We start from the raw sequence: 27,961 nt of genomic DNA on the forward strand, positions 1-27,961 counted from the left end.
TTGCTCGCTCTCTGGCTGGGTGAGTGCCTGGCTCTGGGGGCTGTCAGTGCCCTTGGCTGAGGGTGCTCTGCAGCAGAGAGAGGCTCGGGGGCACAGGAGAAGGGAAAACAGGGAGAAAGAGCAGAACAGGCAGCGCTGAGCTGTGCTGGGAGCAAGAGGATTGGGGGTAATATGAAGCACCTGAGTGAAAACTGGGCTCTCTGGGTTTAGTTATGGGGCCTTTATTCATCAGCTGGGGATCACAAGCCTTCCCTAGAGTCCCTCTAGAGAGCCCTGTGGGAAGGGTAGCTGAAACAGTCCTTTTTCCCCCAATTAAGTCTAACTCTCCACAAACCAGTCTGATTTCATAGCTGTCTTCTTGATGATGCCATGTGGCTGATTGTAGCCTCATTGGTGTAAAGTCATTCAGGCAATCCCATCAAGTTTAATCCCTTCCCTGCTGCCCAGTGTGGCTGGGTTTTGGAATTGTTCTCATCACTTTGCCTCTGCCAGGTGAGCTCAGCCTCATGATTGCAGTGGCTGTTCTGTGCTTTGTGAGTTATACACCCCACAGGAACATGTGCCACCTGGTTATGGTTCAACCAACCCCCCATATCTGCTCCAGTCTGGCCTGGCTTTTACTGAGTGACTATGGCAGAGCTGCCTGTGAGTTGGCTGGTCTTAATCCTCTCTTTTTTTCACCTCCTTATTGCCTCTCTTCCTTGTCCTCACCTCCTCCGTCCTGCTTTGTTCTCAGTCCTGGGACTGAAGACCAGCTGGAGGTCTGACCTGCTGATGGGTGAGCTGCTCTGTACCTGCACAGCTGTAAATAAACTGTGTGTGAGGTTCCCTTCACCAACATCCAACATCCCAATGACTCTGCACCAGGCATGCAGTTAGTCAAGTATTTGCAGTGGCCAAGGCTGATGGGGAATAGAGCTAAACACAAAGTAGCTTGTGAATCTGGGAATTATCCCACCAGTGTGTTGAAACCCACTGGAATCTCCCTTGGCATCATGCTTTGAGGTGCCTGTGTGTGATCTGCAGGCATGTGGTGTCAGAGGGCCACGCTTCAACCCAGGCACAGTTAACATTTTCTAAGTGAGACATTTTGCTTGCCTTTGTCCTCCCTCAGAGCTTGGCAGGTCTCTCCATCCTTGCTCCCTAAATAGATGCTCTCATGAACGTGAAGTCCCAGCTGGGCAGTCCCTGGCCCCTCCAGCCTGAGGCCACTGAGCTCTCCTGGAGCTCCCAGTGCTGCAGATGAGCACAGTGCTCTGGGCTTGGAGAGGAAGGGTGTCCAGCCAGCCCAGAGCACGGCAGAGCAGACACAAGGCTGGCCATGTGAACAGAGCAGTTTTCATTGCTAGACTAAAAATAAGTCCTGGCGTGGTCTTTGCTCAGCTAATTCCAGCCCCGTTGCTGGAGGTGGGGTTGTAATTGAGTGGAACCTGCACGCACGCAGGCACGGAGCCTTGAGGTGAATTGGAGATCTCGCTGCCAGTCTGCAGAGAGCTCTGTGGTGCCTGGCAGCTGCCACATCCTGCTCACTGCTCATTTTGCACTCTGTGTATTTTTAAGTAGTCACGCAGCTGCCACTCGAGATGTGATGTAAAGACAGGCAGCGACTCCAAAGGCAAAGAGGGGCAGGATGAAATGTGGGGTGGGAGCTGATGTGCCCTGGGAGCACTGAGGCTGAGCCCAGCCTTTAGAACTGGGCTCTGGACCAGGGGATCTGCTCTTCTGGCTCCATCCTGGGATCCTGGTGTGTTGCTTCACTTCTTGGGCTTCAGCTGCTCTGCCTGTGAAGCTTTCATGCTGGCATTGGCTCTGTGAAAGGATTTTTAGGTTGCTGAACAAATCCCCTCATTGAAGTATCATGTTGCTGCTATTACAATTGATGATGGGGATTTGGGAAAATGAAATGCTGTACTGCTCTCATGTGCATTTTCAGACCCCTGTGGTAGAGAAGAGCATAGGAAGGGCTCCCTCGTAAAGCTGCAGAGATCATTCCAGAGGAGCAGCTTGAAGCTTGACAATAACACAGGACTTTGCCCTGCAATAACTGCCTATCACATGGAAACAAGCAGCCCCTGAGTGCTCAGAAACCTTTAAACTTATTTCTTAGTGAAAATCCTGAGCAGTGCAGATGGGAGAGGTGGGGAATGCAACCTGTGCTGTTTTGATCAGCAGCATCTGATGCTCTAAGATGAGTGCCTTGTGGTCTGGTATTTGTATCTTGGGATGAACTCCTAGTCTGCAGCTATTGATCCTAACGATGCCCTTGGGAACTGGAAACATGATTCTAGCAGAATCTCTTTCAGTAAAATGCGGGGGTAAATATTTGGTCATTTCCAAACGAATAAACACACAGGAGCAGAATTTTTATGAGCTCCAGAGTCCCCAGTCTGCTTTTAGGCAAACCCCAGTGAGCACAGGCCCTTCTGATTTTATGTACAGATAGCAGCGGGGAGCATCCAGGCTCTGCTCAGGTTTATTGCAGGAGGAGGTGTCGTATCAGACATACAGAAATCTGCCACAGAGGGAATGGTGAGGATCACCAGGCCCTCCATGCATTAATCAGTGTAAATCATGGATTTAGTGTGGCTCACGCCAGGATTACAGTGCTACAACCGAGGAATATCTTGGCCAGACACCTTCTCATCCATGTTCTTCTAACAAGCAGTTGGATGAACTCTGTTGAGAGGAACCTCAGCCATTCTGTGTTTTATCAGTAAGTACATGAGGCATATACAGAGCAGGCAATCTGTATACACTTCCCAACCAGCTGAGTTCATCTGTCTAACTGAATGTCTAAATATTGAGAGAATAAAGTGTCTGTACTCTATGAACCCACCAGCCAAAGTTATTTATAAAGAAGAAAAGGAGTGGCGAAACCATCGCTGTCTCCCTGCTCTCCTCGACAGTAGCTGTAGTTTGTGAAAAATTAACTATAATTTATAGTCCAAGCTGCATTAATTAACTCTTTGCAGGGGGAGTATTTCACCAGACTTCTGAGAACAGGCTGGTGAGCTGCCTGCAAAGGTTAAATGACCTGCATGGCAGGAATTGTGTAAGAATCCCTGCACAATCATTAATGGCCTTTCTGCGTAGATGGGTTGTGTGAAGGGAAGTCCACCTGGCAGAGTCACTGCCCCTGGCTCTCTTCTCTGTTGCCCTGTCATTGATGATAGTCCAGAATAACTGAGGCGTGTGGTGGAAAATAGACTCTCTGAATGACTCCAGTGCTCTGAACCTCTCATGTGTTTATGCTGCTCTGTCCTCACTGGCTGGGGCAGCAACAATAAAACGTGGCTGCAGATCATTCACAAAAACATCATCAAGAGGCAGCCCTCTCTTCCCGGTCCTCACCTCCTTACTGCCCTTTTCTCTTCACCTCCTTTTTCCCCTCTGTTCTTTGTCCTCACCTCCTCCCTCCCTCCTGCTTTGTTCTCAGTCCTGGGACTGAAGACCAGCTGGAGATCTGACCTACTGATGGGTGAGCTGCTCCAGCCCACCTCCCACCCTGCAGGGGCTTTCTGTGTATCTCAGGATCACCTTTCTTATTCCCACTGGTCAAAAGGAAATGTCACCACTTGCTTGCCCCATGCACACTCCTGGTTTTCTGCTTTTAATTTGTTGAAGTACCTTGGTTCATGACTGGTGTTAATGTACAACCCCCTCATCACGTCCTACTGCCTACATGAGTCCTGTTCCACCCTGCTACCACCCAAAACTGCTCCCTTGTTTATTCACTTCTCCACTCATCTCAGCAATTTTACAATTTTCTGAGTCATTTGGCATAGATGGAGTTGTGTTGGAGGCTGAATGAAGGACTTACTCTGCCACACCAGCCAATGCAGGGTAAAATCTGCCTGGTGTTGGACAGCAGTTAATGTGAAATAGCTGTGGGAAGTAATTGTGCCTGTGGATCACCAGGCACAGCTGTGTAGTGTTTGGTACAGAGGTGAAAGTACCTGCGCAGCTGTAAATAAACTGTGTGTGAGGTTCACTTCACCAACATCCAACATCCCAATGACTCTGCACCAGGCATGCAGTTAGTCAAGTATTTGCAGTGGCCCAGGCTGATGGGGAATAGAGCTAAACACAAAGTAGCTTGTGAATCTGGGAATTATCCCACCAGTGTGTTGAAACCCACTGGAATCTCCCTTGGCATCATGCTTTGAGGTGCCTGTGTGTGATCTGCAGGCACGTGGTGTCAGAGGGCCACGCTTCAACCCAGGCACAGTTAACATTTTCTAAGTGAGACATTTTGCCTGCCTTTGTCCTCCCTCAGAGCTTGGTAGGTCTCTCCATCCTTGCTCCCTAAATAGTTGCTCTCATGAACGTGAAGTCCCAGCTGCAGCAGCATCTCAGGGTAATCAGGCACCTTGGAAGGCTCTAGACTGTGTTTTACCACACAGCAGTGAGATTTCAGGGTTATAAGAGAGAAAGATTTGTATTCAGTACATCAAACCTCAAAAAATATCCATTAGGAAGTTCTATGACTGGAATAAATATCCCATAAATATAATGTGTTCAGTATGGTCTCACTATTTCCAAAGAGAAAGACAGAACCAGGGATGACCCAAAAAAGAATTGAAAGAAATCATTGCTTCCCAGCTAGGGAGGGAGATGCTGGCTGTGCCTGTAATGCCACAGGTAGCACAGGGGAAACAAGTGGGGAAAATTGACTATATTTTCTAATAAAAGAGCCAGGAAAGGTTAAAAGAATTAAAATGGAGATGTGGCCTTACATGCTGTGTGCATAGCACTGGAACTCTTTTCACAAATATTGTGGATGCTACAAGATTAGATTTATTCAAGCAGCAACTAAACATGTTGGTGGAAGTGTCCTGCAAAGACCACTAAATGTGACAACACTGTGGCTGCCTGGGGCTGTCTCTGAGCTGCCCATCCTGCATGGCCTAAGGAAGATTATCACTGATCTTCTTTTTTAAGCTTTGCCACTGTTGGGGCCAAGACATCTTTGGCTTGACCACTCTTATAGTCTGAAATGGCCTCATTTCCTGATGGTTTCTTCTCAACAGGGAACTGCCTCTCTCTGTGGCCTTCGCCACATCTCTGTGCTGACAAATGGGCTATAGTAAGATGATTCCATGGTTCAGTTTTAAAACACTTTTTGCTTCTTTGGGATAAAAGGCAAGGTACTTGCAGGAAACAGGGCTTAAAGGATAATGACATTAGAAAGATGCTTCTAGTAGGGGTGATCAACTATGTATTTTCCTGACAGGCACAGCTCAACTGAGAGCCCTGCCCTAGAAGTGCCCAGCATGCCCAAGCCTCAGTCATGTCAGGATCTTTTTAAACTGTTTAAAAGGGACAAAACTGTTTCTATGGGATGAGGATCCCATGCAATCTTTGGCTGATGAGCACTGTAATCCTCCTTGTATCATCACACAGCACTGCATCTTTCCATCCACCTTTCTTGGTGGGTTGGTATCTTCTTATCTGGGGTGTTTCCTACGGGGAGGTTTCTAAGCCCTGTTTTCAGTTCTCCCTTTCTGCCTCTCTTGCTGTGGCAAGGCTTGCTCCAAAATCATTCCTGTAGGGTTTATGATGCGAGAATTTGCCAGATGGATAATTTTGCTTGCTACCAAATGGTGTGTTTGATGGTTGCAGGGGTGACAGCTCCCTGCAGCCTGTGTTTGTTCTTCATCCATGTGCCTTTCAATTTGCACCAGCTCTTTGGTTGATGAAGTTTCAGTGCTCCCTGATCCAATGGTACACTTGCAGAGACCCCCACTTATCAGAGACCCACAGCTCTCCTCTCCTGAGTAGAAATGTGCTACTATCTTGTAAAGGTATAAATTATAAAGTCTTGTCTGTATAATGAGTCTGCATTCCTCAGATAAATTACAGACTCATAATGGCTTTGGCTTTTAGTTACCATTAATCTTAACTGGAAGGGAGTGCTGGATTTCTTGAAGAAGTGTGGGATTCAGATTTTTGAAAGGTTTTACTGGAGGCTTAGTCAAGCCATCCTCTGTTCCAACACCCCAGTGTGTGCACACTGCTGTCCACATTTGGCTCCCAGCTGGCTGGCAGGACATGTCCTCAGGGAGCAGCTGCTGTCCCAGGGCTGTGAGCATTTTGGGTCCCTGCTGGAGTGTTTTCCATGTCTGTCTTGTTAGCAGAGCACTTTGGGACAACTTGCTGTGCCCTGGATAACTGTGAAAAGACAGAGCCAGAGGCTATGGTTATTCAAGGCAAAGCATGGAAAAAGCTCAGCTCCAGCACAGCCCCGGCCTGTCAGTCAGTGGGAGAGGGAGACAATGGATGGGACAGCACATGGCTTCAGCCAGGCCGAGCAGGGAGCTGGGCTCTGCCCTGAGCCCTGCCCAGGTGACAGCGTGGCTGCTGCAGCCGGGCTCGGCCCAGAGGGAATCTCCTCCTGGGCGAGGCGCGGCCCCCTCACCTGCAGAGAGTCCCGGTCCCGTGAGGGACAGAACAAACTTGTCCTGGTTGCTCGTGTGCCAAGCATCACCCACGTGCGAGAGGCTTCACAAGGTGTGGGAGCCTCCTTTGCCCAGATGTTCCCAGCAGGTGCTGGGCTGGAGCAGGGATGCAGCCCTGGGCTCTGGTGCAGCCTGAGGCAGCCTCGCAGCCCCTGCAGAGGTGGGATGGGCACAGGGGCTGCCCAAGGAATGGGGAGCAGCCCTGGCTCCCTCTGGGACAGGCCATGGCTTGCCCTGCTGCTCCTCCTGTGGCTCTGCCTGGCTCCTGCCTGGCTCTGGTTCAAGCTTTCTTCCTCGAGTCCTGTGTCAGGGAGGAGTTCAGTCTCAGTGGTGGTGTCACTAACCTCCCCACAAGGCTCATTCATGCTTTGGAAAACAGGATGGGAGAGAATATCTCCTCAGAAGCTTTAAAAACAGCATAAAAGGTGCTGCAAAGTAAGCAGTAGCCACACTGCTGGAGGTGTAACTGTGATAGGGTCAGAGCAAGGTGGGTAGTCCAAGAAAGAGAACTATTTTTAATGAGGTTAAGTATTCAGCTGTAAAATATCCATGCTTTTTAGTGCCCAGCACTTATTGAACTTACGTGAAGATGGGTCTGCATTCCCCAAAGCTGCTCACCTTCTGCAATCTGTATCAGTAATCTAACAACTGATTTTTTTCCTTCCTAGAAGCCTTTGTTTTACCTTTGGAGACTCTGCTTTGGGCTGTAAGTTTATCAGAGTCTTTCAGAGACAGGAGTTACAGTGAAATTCTGCAGACTGCTTCAGGTTTTCTTGTCACTTACAGGACTGCAAAGCTTTTCTCTAGAAAGAAGTTTAGATTTGGAAAAGCGCCTGTATCCCAGGAAACTTGAGTCATGCTGGCTGCCTCCCCCAGCACGAGCTGGGGCTGGCTGCTGCTGCACCTTGCTGGGGCTGTTGGGGTAAGGGACAGAGGAAAGGGCTGTGGAAGGACAGGGGAAGGTGCATGAGGGAGGGCCAAGGACAGTGGGAAAGGGGCACTTCCCTACAGCTTGCCAAAAAAGTGATCTTGTACTACATGCTGGCTGCTTAGAGGAAGATGAGTCTTCAACTCCTCACTCACTTGGCCCCTTTTGCTGGGAAAGGAAGGGTCAAGTTGCAGCCCCTGTTGGGACCTGAAGGTGGGTCTGAAGGCACAGGCTAAGGTTTGTAGCTCTGGGGTTTTTACTTTGGCAGATGAACTTGTAGAAAATCATCTAAGGAAGCAGAACTGCCAAACAAAGGAAATAACAATATATTCTTTTTGTGTGTGTTTTTGTTTTCCCCTGCAGTAACCACAACTCTCTCCTCCTGGTCCGGGCATGCCAGAAAATGCAACGAAACAGCCAAGTCCTATTGTGTCAATGGAGGGGTGTGCTACTACATCGAGGGGATTAATCAGCTGTCATGCAAGTAAGTGAGTGGAGTTCTTGTGTCAATATGGAAATTTCTTGGCTGAGGGAGAGGAGACCTTTGTGCAACTGCCACAGTTCGGGGGAGCTCTGAAATTCTCCTGGCAATTGCAGTTTGAGCTGTGCAGGTTCAGAAAGGGGCACTAGAGGGGCAAGGGTGGGGGGGGCAAGGATTTGTATTTTCCTTTTTTGTGTGCGTGTCACTGTTCACTTTTCCTGGCTTTTCTCCCTCTAAGAATATGTTTGTCCTGGCTGTTTCTTTTCCCTTTCTTCCCTTTCTCCTCTGCAGCTGCAAGGAAATTTGGGTCCCTTTTGCTGTCCCTGAGCTGACACATCCTATCCCCCAGTCAGGGGGCACAGCCTCCTCCCTCCCCATGACTGGAGGGGTCCCTTGCTGAGAGCTGCCCCGACCTCTCCTGTATCTCATGGGCCCAGGGTTAACCCCCAGCTGTTCCCCTCTCTGTGCAGCTTTGTGGCCACTGTGGGATTTTTGTTTCCCCCTTCAAACCTGCAAGAAAAACTAGAGACGTGTACTAAGTTACACTTGAAATGAGCTTTGAAGAGTTTGAAGTAGGGCTGCACAGCCTGAGGGATGTGGAATGGGATGTGAGACTTTTCCACCCCTGGTTCAGAGCCAGAAAGCCCAATAGCATCTCACACCTCACCCCCCAAGCCTGAGTGCCTATGGACAAGCTGTGCAGTCTGATTGCCAGTGCTGGAGGTGCAGGTACCCAGAGCTCACCTGCCTCTGGGCTCCTGCCCTGGGTGTGCATTCACTGAGCAGATGGAATCCTCTTGCGAGCTCACCTGGTGATCCAGGCATCACTGCCCAGCTCAGAGAAGCCCAGAGCTGATAATTTTCTCCCTTTGGAACCCAGAGACCTCTCAGTGGAGACATAGCCAAAGGTATTTACACCTGCGAATGTCAGCCCAGCAGCATTGCAGGATGTGATGCTATCAGGTACCTCAGCTCCTCAGGCCTTGGAGGATGCACTGAACACAACCCTCAGCCCCCATGGAAAGCCTGGAAGGGCTGGATCACACTGAGCACATCTCCTCCTTTGTCCCAGTACTCCTTTGATTCTGCAAGAGCAGCAGAAAAGGCCATGTGGAAATGCATCCTGCTGAGCTCTTGTGCTCTGGCTTCCAGTGCAGCTGTGGTGGAAGGAGCATCTCCCAGTTCTCCCAAAGAGCTGGGCAGGACAGAAACCAGCAGCTGTGGCTTCCATGTTTCCCACACCTGTGTGGAGTGGAGCAGCCCTTTTCCACCCAGCCCTGTGCTTTAGTGTAGCTGTCACTGCTGTTGGTTTCTTGGTGGCACTGTGGACTCTTCTTGTCAGTGTTCCCCACAGGAAACATGGGGGAAGCCCCATTTGATGGCTAAAGTCACAGCCACCATTCTGGGGTAGCTGTAGCCCAGGAAGCCCCAGAAATTCCAGGCTTGTTCTGGGAAGGGCTGAACCCTTGAAGTGTGGAGGAGTGTATGAATCAATATCTGTAAGCAATGTGGTCATGGCAGAGGCACAGATTTCAAGGCTGTTTCTTTTGGGAAGAACCTAAATGCAGATGAAGATTGAAATGGGATCAATTTCTAATTACAACAAGAGTTACATGAACTCCTACCATGCATCAGAATCACTTTTTCCTAATGAAGAATACTGTGGTAGTTGTCAAATGTCTGCAGCAGACAGACTGTTTTAACCAAAGCAATTCCAGCCTACCTTCCAACCAGGCTGCTCTGACAGATGATGAACAGAGGGAATGCTCAGTGATGGATTCCATTAAGATTTTATGTGCCACACCAAACAGACCTGATTATTTCATATCATTTAAAAGCCTGAATTCCTCACTTTGAAGATGGTAAAATGATATCCTTTCCTGATGAGTTCCAAGGTACCAATTGCTAAAACCAGATGGGAACTGAACAGGGCAGGAAAGTGTTACCCAGAAGGAGGTGCTGGGAAGGTCTGCACTGTCACTGCTTATCTGCCAGAAAAGGTGGCCTCATGTTCACAGAAACCCGGGGAGCTGAGTGCCTTCCACACAGCAGTCACCTCTGATCTTACTGATTCAGGAGATCCCTGGATGCTCATTCTCCTTGGGTGTTTTTATCATTAAATCTCAGACTGAAGATAAGAAAACGTGGCTTTTGAAGTGGTGCAATATTAGAGTTTCTGGATTCTAGAGGATAATAACTTTTGAGGAATGCAGAAGCATTTGAACTGCAAAGTGTTTCCCATAAAATGGCTCTCCCAATGACAAGGGAAGATGCTGATGAATAAACAGACTTCACCTTTGCCTGCAAACAAAGAGTTGATACGTTCCACGCTTCCTCATTGCACCAGGACAGATCTGCTGCTGTGCTTTGTGAAAGATGCAGGAGGACAAAGGAGAGGAGGCAAAGATACAGGCTTCCAAGTTCATTTCTGATCTAGGCAACAGCAGCCTTGGCCCTCCAGCCTGACTGTGCCTCTGAGCCAGGAGCACGGAAGAGATCAGTAGGTTCTGCTCACAACCTCTTCAAATGCTCTGGAGATAACAAGAGCCCCGTGAGCAGCTCCAGCCAGGAACACGTGTTGTCCCTGTGCTGGTTCCATGTCACTCTTCCAATCAGAGCCAGCAGGGCCTTGGGGGGGGGTCCTCTGGTCCCCTGTGCCAGCTTGCAGCCCTCCTTCACTGAGTGCTCAGGGGATTCTACCCCCAGCCCCAGCACCCATGTGATGTTACCAGCCTTTCCAATACCAGCTACCAGAATTTTGGAGTGTTCTTGTTCACTGCCTGCCACCATCCTGCAATCAGCTTCTTGGAGTGGGTTTCATTCTTGCAGATGTCCAGAAGCACAGGAAATCCTTCCTGTAGATGCTCCCCCTAGCAATCTGGACCAAAACCAGCAGATGAGTTCTCAAAAAATTTCTTCTCCTGATTTGGTTCATGCTCGATTTGCAACAAATACTGCTTAAATTGGCAGCTGGCTTTTTATTATTATTTTATAACAGGCTTCCCAGAAACGTGTTCCTCCTGGTCTTTTAAATCCTGAGGAACAAAGTATTTGCTTGTAATCCCACTTCCTCCCTCCCTTTTTAATACACTTCAGACAGACCTTGGATAAAGCATTTTCTTCACTGAGGAAGAGCCTAGAATGGACTTAGATTGTTCCAGAAATTGTGTCTTTCTGGATTGTGTTCTTCCATAATTTTATCCTTAATTTGAAGTAATTTGGTGTCAAAGGAAAGCTGCACATAAAGTGATCTGTGCTGTTATCCTGACTCTGCAAACAGACCACCTGGAAGTTAAATGGGAGACATGGGACCTGCCTCAAATATTCTGCAAATTTTCTGCATAAACCTGGGAAATGACAGAGCCACACACAGACAGAACTCACTCAGCAGACCTTGTAAATTAAAAAGCCCCACATTCTTGACAGGAAGAATTTCTCAACGCTTCTCCAGATCATTTTGCTCAGAGAGGCCTTGGGAGTCACTCCAGGGCAGTGACAGGTCTGAGGTGACAGCTCTGCAGACGGGTCAGAGGCCTGGACCACCTCAGGCAAAAAGTGAAAGTCAAGGAGAGAATGAAAAACAAAACAAAGCAAAAGGATAAAAGATCAGATAGTTTTAAAATTAATTGATGAATCCAAGTCACCAATTTTAAAAATCACATGTTCACCTTCTCCAAGCTTATTGTTTCCTGCAGATTTTCTCAGGACAGAGAAAGATCATCCTGAAGTTTTGGCCACACTGCCAGATCCCCTGTGCTTTCCCAGAGCACCATGCAAAGGTGTGACTATCACAGGGATGCTGTATGGCCTCTGTTTGCTCAGCTGCCCTGTGGCATCTGGAGCTGTTCCACCCCTCCCAGTGACATTAGGTCAGCACCAGCTGCTCATTGCACAGCCACAAGGACGTCCCTGTGCCACAGATGTGCGAGCAGCCCTTTGGGGAGGTGTTGCAATGTCCTTGGAAATGAAGAGCTAGGGGTGAAAATCTCCACATCCTGTTCCAAATCCCCCGAACCAGCCAGGACTCGTTCCTTGGGTTTTGCATGCTGTTTATCTTGGGTGATGAGATCAGGTACCTTTTCAGGTTCAAGTGGCCCATCTGTGCCTCCTGCTCAATGCACTGTGACTGCATCAGACCCTTGAGGCCCATCAGAGTGTGGAAGCTGATCCTGCAGCAGCAAAGGCTCAGGGAAGGCAGCGACGCAGATCCTGCGGCCGCTGCCGTCGCTGAGCCCAGCAGTGGATGTGCCTGAGCTTTGGACTCCATCTGCAGCAAACATGCCTTGATTAGCTGCTCTGGAGGAGGCCTCTGTGTTTATTCTGGTTGCTTTCTCTTCTTCCCATCAGTGATTTGGTGGAGTCCAGCCTTTTGCGGCTCTCCAGAGCCTGATCATCTGGGACTGGTCAGGGGACAATGACAGAACTGTCTTCTTTTTCAGCCCTTCCCACAGAAAAGCAACATGCTTGAAACATTTTTTTTTCCCCATTTGCTTACTTCAGTGCATTGTGTCCTTCTGCTATGGCTTGTCTTTATCGTGTCATTTTGAAGCACCTGCTCATTCGCATTTTTTCTGTAGCATGGAGCTACTGAATTTGGCATATTTTAATTAAGATCTGGGGGTGCAAAGGAAATGTGCCTACCCTTGCAAGATTTAGAGCAACAGCTGGACAGAAAAAGTTTTGCTTCCAGCGGGAAGACAAAAGTAGCAAATAATAATTAACAATAATTATTGCCCTGCCCTGATACAGGGCAAAACATCGAAGTTCCTCAATTTTCAGCAATAAGTGCCCAGGAAACATCATAAAAATGAGTCATTCAAACTATTTTGGTTTGTACTTTTTGAGATGCTTTATTTGACTGATCATCTTACTGCATTTTTGTTCCCATGTAAATATCTCACTGCAATTCATCCTGAACCCAAGAGCAGAATTTTGCAGATGTTTTCAAAATGGGGTTATTAAAAAAATAAAAGGTCTTAAGGTCAAAATTAAAAGAATGGGATATTTTCCAGCAATAACAGAAAACAGAATCTGGACAAAAAAATCCCTGACCAGTTTTATCAATGGCATTTGCAAGTAATTTTCAGAGGTAGCAATTAAGCACAGAGAGATGGAGTTAAGCAAGGGCAGTTTGGGGAGTCTCCACTCAGGCTACAGAGGGGACAAGGTGCTGTCTGCAAGAGTTTGGTGCAGCCTTGTCCTTTCCCAGGACCATTTCTACAGACACACCCTTGTCCACTTCCCTTGGCCTCTGGGGAGGGATCCATTGTGCCTCTGTGAGTGCACCATAAAGACCAAAGGTGATATTTGCAGGGAAGTCCACCAGCTGTGAAATCCCTGCAAGAGTTTTCCAAAGAAGGAGGGACTGGGTTTTGCTGGGCCAGCCAGCCAGAACCTCTTGAGTCAAACGTGCAGGAAGAAGGATGCTGTGATCAAAAACCAGCTCGCAGCTCTCAGCTGCAGTGAGCCTTAACTTTCAGGTGTGTCCCTCACTGCAGAAGAGCTGCCCTCACCACAGGCAGCAGATTTTAATGCAGAAGGGATGATCTCTGCTGCTCTTCCTGTCCAGACTGGGAGAACCATGTGCCAAGCATGCTGGAAATTTCTTTCCTTGAAGCCACATATGAGGCCACAGTATTAAATAATCAATCATCTTCAGAAGCTTAGAAGTTGGAGACATATTTTAAAAAAGGAACCAAAAGCACTGCATGCACTCAAAGGTCTTCTGGTCACTGCTTCTGCCTGCAGCCTTGCTTATGAGGAGCCAGAACCCAGGTATGCAGGGGTGGCACATTGTGTCTTGACAGCTTGTACACAAGCTTGAGAGGTGACAGAAGGTGCTCTTGTTTGGGGGGTATTTTTCCTGTCACTTCTCCCCGTGCTGAATCACTGAGAAACTAAAGATGAAAATCCTGAGCTGTCCTAGACACAGGGAAGAGCTCTTCTCCCCACCCACGCTTGGCTGACTGCAGAGATCTGAAGATGGGCTATATGGTAGCTGTCACGGCATCAAAGCCTCTTTGACACCTTTTTGTTTTGCTTTTTCACTTCTTACCAATTCCTTTCTCTGTGCTTTTATTTCCTTCCACCAATATTCCCATAATTTTCAGTCTTTCATGCAGACTCAGCCACACTGGAGTTCCAGCCTTGGCTGACCTCTTGCAGGTGTGCACCTGAGGTAATTTTAGCTCCTTTCTGACAAAACACCCCTTTTGGGGTGGGTGGGACAATTGCTTCATTCAGCAGCACCCTTGAGGCCCTTTGGTGTTCTCACAACATCCAGGAAATGTCAGATCCCAAACAGATGGAAAGCACGTTGCAAGCTAAACTGGATTTCCTTGAAGACTCTGTGAAGAAATTCCTGACTCTGTTAGATATGATGAATGAACTTCAAAAAGGATTGGGAAGACACCTTCTCTTTTGGATTCCTTGCTAAAAGCCCAGCGCAATCTCCAAGGGGTTTCTCCAGTCCTGCTTCCCTGGGGCTGTCTTTGTGCCCCCAGTTCCTCCGATTTGTGCTTTCTGATTGACAGCAGGGCATTTTCTTCTCTTCCCAGCACCAGCTTCCTCTGCTTCATTGCAGGGAAGGTCAGCAGGTCTGATGGTCACCCCTTGGGCTGAGCTTTCCTTGGGAGCTGGCTTGGTATGGCTGGTACATCTCCCTTTCCTGTGCCCAAGATGAACATCCAAGAATGAGAAAAAAGCACCAATTTTTCAAAGATATATGCCTGACTAGGGAGTTCAGTTTTCGGTTTCAGAAGTGCCTTGGATACTGAGAAATTGCTGTGTGGCTGGAGAGCTCAGTGCAGCCTCACGCAGAGCCATGCCCTTAAGTTCTCCATGGGCAGTTTGGGATGCACAAATAGCCCAGCACTCCCACTTAGAGGTGTGAGCACAGGTCTCAAAAACCCAGATGCTGACCCACATTTGGTCATGGGCAGTGAGGGTGCAGCAGGTTTTTTTGCACAGCTCAGGCCTACCCTGCAGGGAAATCCAGCAAGAAAGCAAGTGCCAAAGCCAGGTCAGTGTATGTCCATGATGAAGTACAACTACTAAAAATCAAGGTTTTCTGCATGGAGCTGGAGCTGGAGCTGGAGCTGGAGCTGGAGCTGGATGTAGACCTGGACCATCCCCGACCAGATGCACAGGTTGGGAGCAGTTGCCTGACACTGTGCTGTGGCTGCTCCAACCTCCTGCTGTCCTTTGAAGTGGTCTGGCCAGGAGCTGAGCCATTGACATCAGATTTGGCCTCTGATTCATCTGTTTCTTATGAGGTGTCTTTCAGTCCCTTCTTTGTTGACCACTTGTGGATCAGTGTGGGACAGTGAGATCTTGTGGGTGGCATCTGAGAGTGAGGAAGCTCTGAAGTGTACCAGGTGCAGCTCCACTCACAACAAGTTGAAAAACAGATGTTAAAATGCTATAAAGATAAAACCCTCTTAAGCTCAGAGAGAAGAGAGGTCTGTTGAGAAGGGAGGGAATTGTGGGACAGGGAGGTGAGAGCTGGGACTTGAAGAAAACTAGAGATCCTGTGCAGGACTATCCAAGGAATACCCAGAAGAAAAGATCTGAAGTGAGGGAAGAAGACAAGACTTCTGCCTGGGGCAGAAGTGTTTGACCACTCCAGGCTGGGCTCCCATGGCTTCCCAGGCTCACCTGCAGTGGGTGACAATGCAGAGGGTGCAGGTGCTGCTCACCCTGGGTGGTTCTGCAGCTCCTGCTGCACCCCTGCCCATGGCCCTCTGCTCCCCAAACCTGGCTCAGCTGAGGAGTGCTCTGGGGAGCTACTCATGGGCTGGTGCCAGTGCCTGGTGGCTCTTGACTGCAGGGCACCTTCCCTGCCACCTGAGCATCCTGTGAATGTGTAGCTGGTGCCCATGAGCTGGCACACCTTGGCCCACCAGGTGACCCAGGCCAGGACAGAGCCTGAGACAGCCTTGCATTTGGACAGCATGTGAGCCCCCTTCAGCTCAGCTTTCTTCTCTGTCCTTTCCTCTCTGTTAACACAGAGACTCTGTACGTGCTTTCTCTCTAACCACCCCCAGAATACCCCGTGGGTACTTCTGGGGTCACAGTGGGGAGATGCTTTCCACACCCAACGCTCGCTGTCGCCTGAGCAGCTGCTCACTGCTTTTGGTGCCTCTTGCCAGTCTACAGAACAGCTCCACAGAGTCTCTGAAAGCATCATCCAGCCCATCTCAGTCTTCCTGCCAGCTGGTGCTTCTAGCAGGTGAGAAGGAAGGAGGCAGGCAGAGCAGGACAGAGCAGGACAGAGCAGGAGGGGTTTGGCTGCCTGCTTGAAGACCCTGGCCTAAACCAGAGCTGGAACACTGATGCTGCAGGTGCCTGGTTAAAGCAAAGAGTAAATACGCATGTAAAGCCTTTATTTTTTCCATTCATCACAATGCACTTTTTATTTCTGACCTTAGCCTCAAGAACTGTGCCAGACATGTTCTGTGATTTCTCCCCTTTTCCCCTCCAGATGTCCAAATGGATTCTTCGGACAGAGATGTTTGGAGAAACTGCCTTTGCGATTGTACATGCCAGATCCTAAGCAAAGTATGTTTGAAGACAAAAAATGCACCACACTACTTAAAACCTCCCGGGCACAGCGGTGGATGTAGAGTGCTCTAGTCAGGGACGGCTCTTGGTGTCAGCTTTGGGTAGGGCTTAGGGCTGCAGGTAAGGGTGAAGGCTGAAGGCAGACAGATAGGAGCTGTGGAAGGGATCAGAAGGGGCCTCAGTTCAGCCTGTTTGGGTGTCATTTTGCTATCTTGTTTCTCTCTTTCTGGTTTTCTCTCTTCCGGTAGGTGTCCGATCGAATTCACAGGAGACCGGTGTCAGCATTTCGCAATGGTCAGCTTCTCCAGTATGTCTCTTTCTACTTCTCTCTCTCCTTGTTGTTGTAGCTCTGTGTCATGTCCTTAAAGCAGGTTCTTCTGTTCTCCAAGAGCCCTCTTCCTGTCTTGTGCACTCCCAGCTCTGCTTGGTACTAAGAGGAGCTGTGACCGTGTCCAAGAGAACTGGGGCTTGTTATCTCCCCACTTGTTGGAATGGGCTCTGCTTTTATTTCTGATTGAACTGAATGCTGCTTGCTCTTTTCAGACAAAATGCAGAGGAGTTCACGTGGTGGGTGTGCTGTGTGAGATGAGCCTGTGCTGTGTGTAGAGCTGGGCCTGCCAGCACTGCTGTCCTGACATGGACTGTGCTCTGCAGGGCAGGATTTGGACATTTTCTGTGTGCCATGCAGAGCAGATTTGGGCATTTCCCCAGTGATGCTTGGAGCAGAATTTGGGCATTTCCCCTGTGCTGTGCAGGGCAGATTTGGACGTTTCCCCTGTGCCATGCAGAGCAGATTTGGGCATTTTCCCTGTGATGTTTGGGGCAGGATTTGGGCATCTTCCCACCACTCCTGCGAGAGGGGCGTGAGTCTCCTTGAGCCAAAGGAGGAAATCACAGCCAGGGTGTGACTGTAATGAAATCTCTTTACAGTCTGTGGCACAGAGGTCACTCTGGTGGCTGCCACTGCCTCTGGGCTTCCCAGCCTCACTGCCATGCAGGATAAACCTGCCAAGTGGCATCAGACTACGTCCCTCCTGAACACCGAGGTGCTCCTGTCTCTCCTAGGTGGTTGAACAGTCTTGCATATGGGATTGAGCTTAAGCACAGTGACTGATCCTTTAATGCTTTCATTGGGTATAAATACCCCAAAGTGCTTCCCAGTTTCTAGTTTCCAGTTCCTACAGGCCTCGCTTATAGACATAACCAGCTCATGATGGTCAAGGTGGGTGATTTTTCTGGGTCCCTATTCAGTCAGTGTCCCAGCATCAGTGGGATCCTGGTCTGGGTAAGGACTGATCTGGGAGGAGGTGCAGTTACAGTGCAGGAAACCTGTGACCTTCCCTGTGACCTTCCCTGTGACCCTTCTTTGACTGTCCCTGAAACCCATCCTGCTTCCACGCTGGCTGACTGGACCCACCACAAATGGTGGGTTTAAAGAGAAGCTTTTTAAAAAGAGCCAAAAAGAGGCTTTTATTAGTGGTAACCAGAGGAGAAATGCCTCTTCAGGATGGCTCCTTGATTGCCAGAACGCCTCTCCCACTGCTCTGTGAGGAATCCTGCCGTCCTCATCCTGCACTGGAATTGCAGGAGCCTCATTAGCACGTGCTAATAGCTGGCAAGTGCTGGAATTAGACTCCCTTGCATGGAGCATACAGACAAGATGCAAATGGACTTTGTGGGGCTCTTGGGACAGCTCAGTGTTTTTGCATTGCCTTTTGTTCCAAATTGGCTTCCGAATTTGAAACCTCCATTGATTTATTCTCCCAGACTCCAATATCCAAGCAATCTTTTTAAAATGACAACCCAGAATGTTCTATTTTGATCTTTCACCTGATGCTAAAGGGTTTCCTTCCCTCTTGGAAGCCCTGGGTGTCAGGGCCCTGGCTGCAGCCAGCAGTGGGATGCTCACCCCATGGAGCTGATTTGTAACATGTTTTATGAGGTGGTGTCCAATGGGCTTAAACATTATTGGTGCCCTGCTACAAAACCAAAACAGGGGTGAAAATGAGTTTTATGTCAAAAAAACGCCTTTTGAGAGCATTAATGGCAGGAATAAACAGCATGCTTTTTTTTTTTTTCCCAGCTTGCAGAATCCAGCTCTTTATGGGACTGAGATTTGTTTTAATTTTATTCACGTGTTAGAGCAACAATGTCAGCTTTAAAACTGACACATGTACATTTCCTTAACTCAAGTTTGCTTTAACCACAGCATAGTAAGGTAAAAACAGCTTAACAATCCAGGCTACCTGTCTGAACTTGGATAAAATTCATATAAGAAGATGATTCATGCATGTTTATAGCTGTTTTCACTTTCAGGTCACAGTTGGGTAATATAGATAGCAGCAGCTCTGAAGAAAAACTTGCACTGAACTTTCTGTTTTTTTGAGTAGGAAAAGCATTTCACTCAAGTGTGGACCCTGCAAATGCTTACCTTCTACTTTGATCAATAATTAGGGCACAGGAGATGTTGCTGATTTTCCATAATTCACTCAATGCTTCATCCCATATGGGTTCTGACAGGTCAAAAGCTGAAACAGATTAAATGAGGTTCAGGCATTTCCACTGGAAATAAAATAGCTCTGTCCTGATTCATGTTTTGAGAACACTGCCAGCATTTGACAGATACTTAAATAAGGACACCTATATTGGTGTTGTTTTAAATGCATTTGGGGTATTTCAGGTTTTCAGGCCTAGATTGGATCCTCCTGATTCTTTAATATTAATATTAAATATGACAATGACTTTTATTAAGTATATCCCAGGGCTGAGTGAGAGTCTCTGCGGAGTGAGCTAAATTGAAAGTGCTGTTCTGGAAAGATATGGCAGATATTTTGCTGAATTTGGGCCACAAATGGAGATGGTGAAGCATCCCAGCATCATGCCAGATGTTGTGTGTCCTCCTTTTGGGAGCAGCTTCCTACCTCCCTGGTATAAACCCTTATTCACATTTTGCTCAGGAAAAACTCCCCTGAACTCCAGGAGTTCAGGCTGTCTTTGTCTCTTTGACAGGTAGCTCTGGAGGTTTATTTTTCTCTGATTGCCCAAAACACCTGCTAGACTACATTAAGATGAAAATGAGGTGTATTTAGATAGGTTTTTGCTCATGAGATATTTCTTTATGTTGCTGTTCCAACCACATGAGCAAGTGTCTACTGCCAGCGCTTCTGGATATGTACACCATTGCTTGAAAATTAAGAGAAAATGTTAAAGATGGATTTTTTTTTTTTTTTTTCCCATGTCAGGTTCACACTGTTGCTATTTTCTACCAGATTGGTGCACAGAAACTCACTAGGAATTGTATTAGTGGGGTAGCTCAGAGAACCCCCAGTCTGTCCTGACTCTGTCCACACATAAGGCTGATGGATCAAGTTTAGGAGATAATTTTGTTTAGGCTTTAACTAACCTGTGAGAAGAAAACCTTATAGAGGGACATTAAAGCAACATTTAAATCAGTTGAAATTTAAACTGCAGGGAATTAATGGCAGTGAACAGAGGGGACACTGATTGCCTACACTTGCTGTATGAAACTGAGGAATGTCCTGGCAGATGAGAACAGAGAGTTATTTCCATGGCTGATGAGTCATTAAATCCTCTTGCTACAACGTTTTTCACATCAAGGTCCCCCTGACTCTGTGTCTCCATAGACAAACTGGTGGGAGCAGCTGTCAGGTGCTCCTGTGGCACAGGTACCTGCAGAGCCACAGGGTCTCTGTCCCTGCTTTGCTGAGAATGGATCACCTCAGACTCTTGCTCCACAGCCAGAATGAACCCACAGCAATGGCATCCATGGAGCATTCAGCTTCTGCAGCCAGATTTTCCTCTCTGCTGGTGCACCTGGCTGAAGAGTGCAGCCATATCCAAAAGGTCAGGAATTCTCTCGGAGAGCTTTGCTGGGTGCTGGAGGCTCACCCAGTGTAGAGCTGCCTCCTGGGTCCAGCTCCACGGGCACAGCTGTGGCTTGCAGCTCTCCACAGGAGACAGAACCATGTCCAAAATCATCCTTCCTCCTAAGAAACACTTTTTTCAAAGTTGTGCTGGCACCTGTGTGTCACAGCTGCCCATTCTACATCAGATCAAGATCTACCTCTGTCTTCTCTCTTCTACAAGCAACTTTTCAGGTCTTCGTTAAATCCTCCTGGAGGTTTACTAATAACTTGCCAGGCTTTGGGCTGGCTGGTTGTAAAGGTTTTGTAAAACATGTTGGCAGCTTTATCAGTCCTGGTGCAGCTGAGATCCTGAAAGTTAAACGTGGTCAGCAGGAACATTTACGTTTCCTAAGTCTGCACATTTGGATTCTTTCCACTTGTGATTTATGGAACAATTTAGAAAATTGGGATAAAGTTTTATATTTATTCTTCCCTCCTGCCTGTGTAAACTGAAACTTCATCTCAACTTTGCTGTTTATTCATCTCTACAAATAATCATCACCAATCTGGAGGACAAATGTCATACCATTCATCTTGGTTAGTGAAACATTTTCATTTTCTACTTTGTGATCCAATTAAAATTGCAGGCTGTAGCCTGCCTGTAAACACCCTGAAACAGAGCTGACATTCATATGCAATGTCATCTAGCATATTCTCTATTTTTACCCCGTATTTAACTCCTGGCTTCTTTACAAATTGAATTCTAATTCTCAGCTGAAGCCTTCCCATTGGTCTGCTTGGAAACACAGAGTAGGATTTTCAGGCATCCCTTGGGAGAGCAGCTTTGTCTTCAGCCTGGTCCCACAGCAGCACCTGAGCTGGCTCCAGTGCTGCTGGGCAAGCCACTGTGGAGCAGTGTGGCCTTGCTGGGTGAGAGGCTTCTTGTTGTTCTGGGGGATGGTCCCTGTCCCCCAGAACTCACCAGGCTGTGGCAGGGGTGTGTTGGTCACCACCCTGACAGGTAGGAGTGACCCTTCTGGTGGCCTCTGGAACCTGGCTCCTCGTGCTGAGGTGGAGTGTCCTCGTGAGCAGAGGGATGACTGTACCACTTCAAGCTCTTCTGGGAAGATCTAGATCTGAATTTTAGCTTCTCCGTTCAGCTCACTTACTCAGCAGTGGCTTCCTACCTGCTGTGACTGCAATACAAAAATGATAAATGAAAGATTATTTCTTTATTTTACCTGAATTTCTGCTTCCTCCTCCACCTCTCACTCATCTGACCCCAAACCAGTATTTAGCAGCATTTTAAATTCCACAGACATTCTGCAGCTTCCATTCAGTGACCACTGAATTACAGGGTGATGGCTGTGCTTTGGTGTGGCTGGGTAATTGCAGGGTGTCCGTGGTTTAGCATGGCAGGTTGATCCCTCTCCCCAGGACACAGCACAGGTTACCCTTGGGATCTCCTAAAGTTAACTGCGTGCTCATCCCCAGCAGATTTTGAATACTCTGTTGCTGTGTGTTTGGACTCTTGATGCCGACCAAATTCGTTTTATTGCTTCAGTACTGCAGAAGGTGAATGGCTCTGGAGTCTGTGGAACATTTGCAGACTTCCTGTTCCTGGAGATCCCACGTGTCACCCTGCTCTTAACACAGGCACAGTGTCCTCTGTCCCCATCGTGACGCCCTGTCTCGCATTGCTCCCTGTGTGCCCTGGGAAAAGCCAGAAATAGAGTCCTGCAAGTGCTACTCTCGTCGACACAATTGATTAGCCACAAAATTATCGTCAATTTATTATCTTGCTAGTCCTCAGATGTCAATTCTCCACTTAGTTTCCTGCCTTGGAGCATGCTCTGTGTCCCAGAGAGCGTATTTTGAGGGGATAATGTGCAGTAACTAAACATCTTATTGACGTTCTTGGGCAATCTGAAGACCAAGTGAGCACAGGCACAGTTTTCACAGCTGTTTGCTAAGGCTTTTATCCTTTTTAATCATCCTATAAATCTACAGTGCAGTGAGAGTCATCTTGCTTGAGGTGTTACTCCTACAGGAGTACTTTACATTAAATGTTTTTGTCTGCTCATCTTTTAAAATAACTACAATACATCATAGTCACAGAGTCACTGCAGATGAAGTAAATGCACAACTTTGTCTTTTGTCTGATGCTGAGAAAAAGCATTTTCAGAAAGATTCAGGAGGCACATTCGGAATGAGATTTTCCAAAAAAACCTTCACGTCCCCAGTTCAGGGAGTTTGGGGAGTGCCACAGCAGTTCAGGGTGCTCAGCTTGCCCTGACCAGGGAGGATGTGTGCAGTGCAGGAGGATGATGATGATGAAGGTTATGAGGAAAATGCTGTGCTCGTTTCCTCAGCCTGCAGCTGCCATCTCAGGGCTGTCTCACTCCAGTTTATTTGTGTGGTAGCCCCTGGATAAATTGCTTCCAGTGGACCTTGTCCTGTTGAAGCTGGAGGGGACAACAAGAAATATGGAGAGATTTAGAGGGCTTGGAGTGACAGAACAAGTTGGAATGGCTTCAAACTGACAGAGAGCAGGTTTAGATTGGACATTAGCAAGGAATTCTTCCCTGTGATGGTAATGAGACACTGGCCCAGGTTTCCCAGCCAGCTGGCTGTCTCTGCTCCCTGAGCCTGGGGAGACAGAAGAAACAGCAGCTCTGACATGAGAGGGGCAGTGGGAAGGCTCAAGCTCCTCAGGTCCTGCCCACCACCTCTGTTCTCACAGGAGTTTCTGAGTTTGCAAAAAAATCATGGAAATATTTTTAATTGCATCCATTTGTAGCTGCAGATGTTGCAGAAAATCCTGGAACAGGGAGGAATGTGTGTATGCAGGTGGACCAACAGCTTAGATGGATGCATGAAACGAGGTATCTCTACATGCATTTGTCAGTGTCAGGGAAAACAGGAGTGTACAATGGTGGGAAGACTTAGGAATAAGTCAGGGCTGGATGTGATAACCAGGTGGTTTAGGATGAATATATTCTGTCCAGTTCTCTGCTGCCCACCACATTATGTCCATGTCACTGCCATGAAATGTACAGAAGTGTACAAAATTACTCTGAAATGCTCTGTAGAGTTTGCCATTCCTTTTAAACAAATGTGAGATGTGAAGCAGAGAGCAGCCAGGCTTTGTGGCCTTTAAATTATACAAAACTTTAAGGAATCCCAACTTCCCCCTACAAAAGCCCCCCCAAACATCAGCACTGGTTTGAAGAGAAGAACCTGCTTTAGAACACGTGTTTATATGTTCCGTAACAATTAGTGCTAATTCCTCCCCCCGCCTAAATTTTGAACAGCACTGCAAAAGAAAGCCAGTATTTCTGTGCAGCAAAAAGCAGTTCCTATGGAAAATATAGTAAATAAATCTGGATATCTCCAAGCTGCAAATAATCTTGTGTGTATGGTGATTGGGAGCAGCAGAGCTCACTTTTGTGTACAGTGGTAAGTATGGAGAACTTTCATGTTTATGTAAGAAAAGCTGTCTTTAGGTGATGTCTGTACCAGGAAAATGACTAAAATTCAGGATACCTGTTTTGCACTGTTGATTCATTGTATAGACTCTTGTGCTTAACACTGTCTCTGCAAGATGAACTGCACTCTTACTTGTGCTGAATATGAATCTGAAAGCACATACTCCGATTTGGACTTTTTGCAGCTCACTAAAACAATGCAGAGCCTCTGCAGGAGCGCAGTTTGGAAGGCCACAGGCTTGAGGGGAGCTTTCTGTGCCATTTGCACTTCGAGATGCATTGCCTTGCCCGGGCACCTCATCCCTCACAGCATCTGTGGTTGGCAGGGCAGGGCTGGCAGGGCAGGGGCTTGGAGGGCTGGCGCTGCCAGGGCTGCTGTGCCCCTGGGCTGGGGGAGGCTGTGGGCAGCAGCACGGGGCTGGCGAGCCCCAGGCCCCCGCAGGAGCCCTCCCAGCCCTGTGCCCAGCACTCCTCCCTGGAGCACAGCCCCAGGCTCAGCGGGGCGTGGGAGAGCAGCCAGGGCAGATTTGCCCTGTGGAAAGGGAATGAATGGTTTTTACCAGGCTCATGCAGTCTCTATGTGTTTTGACCTGTCAGGAGTTGTTTCAGAACAAGTGTACCTTTCCTATTTTTTTTTTTCCCCTGCCTAAACAGTGAATTCCATATCAGGTACTAACAAACATGGCTCATCTCGAAAGAATTCATAATTAACTGAAAGAATTCATAATTAACTTCCACTGCAATTTGTTTGGGTCTTTCTTTGCATAACATGTGAGTTGTGGTGGGGGTTTGAAATGCTCTGAAGTGTACAGTGTCTCTGTGTGAGTGCTGCTGAGCCTACCAAAAGCTAACCTGCTGTAACTGCAGTGTGTGTGTTTGTATTTTAGAGTTCTCTGACAGACCTGTTTTTCTTTTTCTCTTTCTCTTCCTTGTCTTCTTTCTGCATTGGCAGAGCATCTTGGATTTGAATTAAAGGGTATGGAACAACCATTCATTTATTAATCAGAAGCCATTAAGAGCTTCCAACATTATATTTATGGCTTTAATGGGATGATTAAAAAATCAGCTGTTCTGTTCTCTTCCCTGGCACCAAGATGGATGTTTGGATTGGAAAAAAAACCCAAAAACCATCAAACAAAACAACAACCAAAACCAAAACAAAGCAAATCACAAATTTTAAATGCAAACCTATGAAAATGCAGGTGTATTTTTAGCAGCACTTTTTTCTTTGTTCCAAGCAGCAGCGTGGTGTGTGTGGCATGACTGGGATGTTACAATTGCCACTCATCTCCATTCAACATGCTTTTGTGTATTTAACTGAAAACCTGGGGTCTTGTGTCCATCCAAAAGGTTGCCAGCAGGCACTGCTTGGGAACAGGCAGACATTCCAGGAACTGGAAGACAAGTTCTAGAAATACCAGAACTGTTGCAGAAATTGCCATCCCAGACACACTAACCTCCACCAGATCGTGCAAAGAGTCAGGATGAGCTTTGCCATTCCCCCTCCCAGACTTTAGCAGCTTTGTTTTTCTCCTTGAGGAGGATGAAATTGTGCCAAGAAAGATGGCATGAGACAAGTTAGTCTAGAAAATTATCCCAGGGAAGCCAGTAGTTGCCCATGAGAGTGGAGGGTGTAATGTTGAGCACCCCAGTGGCAAGCTTGGGAAAACACTGCAATAAGTTAAATGCTTTTAAAAATATCCCCTTTGGGCATTTACCTGCTCCTGCCCAGTTCCTCATAATCATATTATTTTCTTTCCATTCTCCTCAGTCTGGTTTTAGATATATATCAAGTTATCCCTTGAATAAGCAGCTGGGAAATCAAATCCATGAGGCAGGTTTTCCCTGGAGTGTGCAAGCCAGGAGCAGGGAGGGCTGGTCAGGAGGGAGCAGAGGGGTTGGACAGCCTGGGATAGTGGAAGGTGCCCCTGCCTATGGCAAGGGGTTGGAACAAGATGAGCTTTAAGGTTCCTTCCAACCCAAACCATTCAAGGATTCTGTCATGATTCCATGATTGATCACTTAACCTAAAAGCATTGGCCTGGCAGTGTCACCCAGAGCAGACCTTCACATGGAGATGCTTCAATTCCCTTTGCTAGAGGTGTGAGGACCTTTAGGATTCACCAGTCTTCCACTTGTGCATCCTAAATTGCCTTCTGAGGTTCCTGAGGTGGAGGGACATTCCCTAACTGAGGCTGAAGAAATCTCCTCTAGTTTTTGCAGGCGTGATCCCCCGGAGCAGAAAATGTGTGAATTTTGTAGTCAGGGTGCTTCAGAGAAAGCGGTGCTGCTAATGCTAATACACTTGGACAAACCTTAAAATCGAGGATTTTTGACATCCCTTTTTTGTTGACCTTTTGTCCTGTTCCTCATCCATCCTCAATGTCATCACAGAAGCACACACATCCTGTTCCCAGTCTGCAGCCGTCTCTCCTCTGTCATTCGTCTGTCACTGTCATGCCTTGCTGTGCACCATGGCTGGCCTGTGGCTCTGTTGGCATTGTGTGGCACCACACGGTTTGTTCTTGGTGTTTGCTGCTGTAAAAGTGACCGTGCTGCTGATGAAGATGTGTTTGTAGAGCACAGAGACACAAATGGACCTGCTCTGGGATCTTACCTGCTCAAGTACAAAGTTGCAGCGTGCACGCTCTCATTTCCTTGCTGGTGGTGTTGAGATGGTTTTGCCCCAAGTGATTAGTGGAAATGGTCCTTCAGTTTGTCTTGTCTCAGGGTTTCTGATTAAAACTGTGGGATTTTCTTTCAATTTTGCCTTCGTGCTATTTGAAAAGTGCCTAAAAATTGGAGGATTAGGTTCTGCAAATAAGCTTTTCAAAAAATTTAAAACATACAAAGCTTTGCTCAGCCTCATCTGAAGTGTTGCTTGGGCCACTCCCTCCTGTTGAAGAGGGAAAAAATTCTCAGTAGCAGTGTTTCTGGTCACACAAAGTGAAGATACTGTTATTGAGCATCAGATTTAATGAGATGTTGGGAGCCAAGCTTGATCACTATCAGCAGATCATTCACTATTTAGTTTGCAGCAGTGATGCACAGCCTCAAACGTCATTGCTTTGTCTAGCAGAGCTGTCAGCTCGAGACAGAGAGGCCAAATCTGCATTTCTGATGAACTGAAACATTCCTCTGCAATTCAGGTGAAGGTTCAGGACAGTCAGACATGCCAGAGTCAGGGTCCCATACTGGCATGACCACCAGAAAAAAGGTTGGGGTTTGAGCCCTGGCCAAAGAATTTTGTCCTGTTATAGATAAAAAACCCCAGCCAAATAACAAACCCTCAGACAATAATAACTCAAACAAACAACAACAAAAAAAAGCAAACAAAACCCTCCCCCATAGTTTTAATGTCTTTGCTCTTTCTTCCTCCTCCATGATTCAAATTGAATTATTTCTGCTTAGGGAAAAAAGTCTTTGTAGCAAAAAGCACTGCTATTGAAGGATTTTTGCTGAAAACTTACCTTCCTCCCAGCTTTTTTTTTTTTCTGTGTTAAAGCAGTGTTTGCTGAGCAGTAGCAAAATTCTTTCCCAGTGCCATCCACATAACCAGGATATGATCCCAGCTAGTTTTCCTAATTTGTATGAAATCTCTGAAACTGCTGTCTGAAAGAGACCTGTACAGCTGTAATCCAGGTCCCAAAGATGTGCAAGAGCAAGAAAACCTGTCTGCCATGGTTGCTGACGCCTGGAATAAGGCATCTGTACCAAAGAAACATGTCATTGAAGGAGGAGTTTCACCCCAGAGCAGGCTCTTCCCCACTCCAGCTCCACCTGGCTCCTTGTAGGGAAAAAAAAACCTGCAAGAAGGCTTTGTTTTATATTTTGCATCTTCATGGCAGGATTGTCTTTCTTGCCAGTCCTTGTTTACCAGACCTTTCTCCATTCCCATTTTGAGAGTTAGAAGGAGATAACCATTTTTCCTAGCACTGATTTTTTTTCTCCAAAAATGCTTTTTTCAACCTAGAATGGCAAGCTGAAATTGTTCTAAGTATCCAGTTGACTGGAATGTTTCATTGCTTCCCATTCACTTTTTTTTTTTTTTGCTAAAATCTAGTACCAGGGGTTTCTGGGACCAGACCTGTTTCTCTTCTGGTTTTGTATTTGAGTGTTTGGTGGCACAGGGGGTATCACACAGTCTGTTCAAGGTATTTTGAGTGGTGTGGGGAAGC

At 47.3% G+C, this 27,961-nt stretch overlaps 1 protein-coding gene across 9 annotated transcripts in view; it reads left to right on the forward strand.

The window, feature by feature from the left end:
• NRG2 (neuregulin 2) overlaps positions 1–27,961 on the forward strand; it is a 154,833-nt gene that overhangs the window by 116,633 nt on the left and 10,239 nt on the right. For 3 of the 9 annotated variants that reach the window (XM_031506032.3, XM_021531870.4, XM_085590977.1), the window contains 3 exons: positions 7,750–7,870; positions 16,678–16,736; positions 24,736–24,759. In XM_031506032.3, coding sequence (XP_031361892.1) covers positions 7,750–7,870; positions 16,678–16,736; positions 24,736–24,759 — 204 coding nt within the window. Of the gene's footprint in view, positions 1–7,749; positions 7,871–16,349; positions 16,427–16,677; positions 16,737–24,735; positions 24,760–27,961 lie in introns of all 9 variants that reach the window. The other 6 variants (XM_085590974.1, XM_085590976.1, XM_085590978.1 and 3 more) reach the window with 2 other exon arrangements.

Source organism: Lonchura striata, chromosome 13 (genome assembly GCF_050655825.1).
Source record: "Lonchura striata isolate lonStrDom1 chromosome 13, ASM5065582v1, whole genome shotgun sequence".
NCBI classification, from domain to species: Eukaryota; Metazoa; Chordata; class Aves; order Passeriformes; family Estrildidae; genus Lonchura; species Lonchura striata.